Here is a 2858-nt window from a genome sequence, read left to right as displayed (position 1 = left end):
GGATCTCTTGGTTTACGAATTTCCTAAATTGAGAACATCATAAGATGCTTTTTTTTTAAAACCCTCCAATGAACAAACAAGGCAAAGAAAGAATCAATTACAATGAATCTATACAGGAAAGTATAATGTAATTTTAAAGAGCCTTTGAGTTCATTTGATTTGTTTTCTTTTCTTTTTGGGGTGGTGGTGGTGGTGAAAATCTTACTTAATTTGGTCCATAGCTATAATGTGACTAAGACGATAATTCCAGTCATATCAAAGTTAGATGACTTGTGTTGGTGTGAGATAAAGGTCAGCTATCACCATGCTAGCTGAAACCATGGTTGGCCACCGACTTGCTGAACCAGGCTCCTGGCTCTAGGGACACCTTGCACTGCTGGCTTATGTGGGACTTTTTCAAGGCAGGGGTGATAGTAAAATCAACAATAAACATGTATTTATCAACTGATGATATGGTGAAAGGCCACATATAGATAAATATACACGGAGTGGAATATAGAACCACCACTGTGATGTGAGCTGACAATGTGCCAAGAGCCTTGGACAAGTCCCCAGAGGAATGTTTCCGGACAGTGACCAAGTTATTCAAAGGATGGAAGTCTTTAGGCTAACACCTTTGTTAGTATTATGTAAAGAAGAAATAATATTTAATTTACACTTCTGTAAAAGCAAAGCAATACTAAAAGAGAGTGGTTTACATTTATCAGTGATGCTTCTGTATTTTATACAACAGAAAGTGTGCCTGATAGTATGTTCTGGCTTTTTTAAACACCTAGAATATTTTGTGTGAGGAAGACAGGACATGAACAAGAGGCAATGCACCTTTAAAAGTGAATAAATGCTCCCAATACCTGTTCATCAGTTGGGAAATATCAAACTGTAGTGTCTATGTAGTCCACTAGAGGGCCAACCAAGGCTTGTATCCCAGCATGCTTTTCCACAGGTGCATGCCTCCCTTCTCAATATCATTTCCCACTGATGGGTTCAAATATTAGTCTCCAAATATACTACTTTCAATTAAATTTTGTCTCAGCAAGGAAATAGCCAAGGGTCAGGTGAAGGGTTTAGGTGCAAGGTACTTATTGTCCTATTGTGAGTTTTGTTTTGGATATGGTTTTATAGGTACTTATTATATTGTGTAAAGTGTTTAATTAATAATGAAACAAAAATGAGGTAACATTGAAAAAATAAATTTTGTTTTAGGTTTTGTTTGCAGGGAATGGATCTAAGTAACTAGATAGATCTACTAGTCCACCTACATAATCATTCATCGTGATATTTCCTGACATTCAAAAATTTAAGTTTGAAGTTATTTGCAAACTCGATGGGAAACAGAGGGGATGTCATTATATCCCATGATCATGTGATTATAAGTTAAATCATATGACTTTGTTTAGATACATTGCTTCTGTGTACTAAAAAAAACAAACAAAAAAATAAAAACAAAAAACCTTAACAGGGTACACCCATTTCTAATGTTAGCAGAAAGCATTGAGTAAATTCTGTAGAAGATGAATAGTGTGAATAGAAGGAACTGGCCATCAATGTAGATGCCACTTTCAATTGAGCACATTAAAGGGCAGATGCCTAAGTACAGGTGTCCACCACGCAGAGCTCAGGAGCTCTCAATGACAGACTAGTCAGCAGAATCTGTCACAATGACACCGTTTGCTCAGTCTTTGTATTGCTATCTTTATATCTTTGTTTCTCAATGTATAGATGAGAGGATTCAAGGCAGGGGTGATAGCAAAATCAACAATAAACATATATTTGTCAACTGATGATGTGGGAAATGGCCACATGTAGATAAATATGCATGGAGTGAAAAATAGAACCACCACAGTGATGTGAGCTGACAATGTGCCAAGAGCCTTGGACAAGTCCCCAGAGGAACGTTTCCAGACAGTGACCAAAATGAAGACATAGGAAAGGAGGAGCAGGAAGAAGGTGCATATGGTTATGACACCACTGTTGGCAGTAACAACAAACTCAAAGTTGGCTGCATCAGAGCATGCAAGTTGTATGATCCTGGGAAAGTCACAACAAAAGCTGTCTATTTTATTAGGACCACAAAAAGGCAAGTTGATAACAAATGAAAACTGAAACATGGCATGGATCACTCCTGTTACCCAGCTGATGACTATCAACAGAACACATGTTTTGGGGCTCATGATGGTCAAGTAGTGGAGAGGTTTGCAGATGGCTGCATACCTGTCAAATGCCATGGCTATGAGAAGCACCATTTCTGTTCCTCCGAAGGCGTGGATGAAGCATGTCTGCGTCATACAACTTTGGAAGGAAATTACTTTGTGTTCTGTTAACAGGTCTGTGATCATCCTGGGAACTGTGGTGGAAGAAAGTCCCACATCATTGAAGGACAGGTTGGCCAGCAGGAAGTACATTGGAGAATGTAAGTGAGAATCAGCAATTACCAAAAAGACAACAAAGAGATTTCCCAGGATGATCCCTAAGTAGAGCAAGGAGAATGTTATCATGAGAATAACTTTAGTTTCCCAAGAACCTGAGAGTCCCAGCAGCACAAACTCAGAAACCACAGAGCCATTCAGTCCATCCATTGCTTTGGTCATAAGAACTGGTTTAAAACCACCTGTGGATAGAATATGCTAAGAGTCAGAATTCATGGTACTAATGTGCATTCCCCATTTATACTGATACTCCTTTGTGTGGGTCAAACAGCCTTAGTTTAAAATCATTGAGTTGACTCAAAGAAAATATAAATCAAGGAGCTAGATAATGGAAGAGGAGAATAATTTTGTAAAAAGAGAAAGAAATTTAACAAGTAATGCACACTTTGGTTTATTTTCCTTTTATTTTTTCCACAAGCAGAATTTTTGTGT

At 38.0% G+C, this 2858-nt stretch overlaps 1 protein-coding gene across 1 annotated transcript; it reads right to left on the bottom strand.

Annotated features, from left to right (window-relative positions):
* Window positions 1-1640: 1640 nt before the first annotated feature.
* LOC113177032 (olfactory receptor 4F21-like) lies at window positions 1641-2576 on the bottom strand. The gene has a single exon (XM_026381570.2). It carries the CDS (start codon window positions 2574-2576, stop codon window positions 1641-1643), a length of 936 nt encoding a protein of 311 aa, XP_026237355.2.
* Between the last annotated feature and the right edge of the window lie 282 nt (window positions 2577-2858).

Source organism: Urocitellus parryii, chromosome 6, assembly GCF_045843805.1.
Source record: "Urocitellus parryii isolate mUroPar1 chromosome 6, mUroPar1.hap1, whole genome shotgun sequence".
Classification (NCBI taxonomy): Eukaryota; Metazoa; Chordata; class Mammalia; order Rodentia; family Sciuridae; genus Urocitellus; species Urocitellus parryii.
Note: the sequence above shows the minus strand (reverse complement) of the source record. Positions and strands in the feature narration are given on the sequence as shown.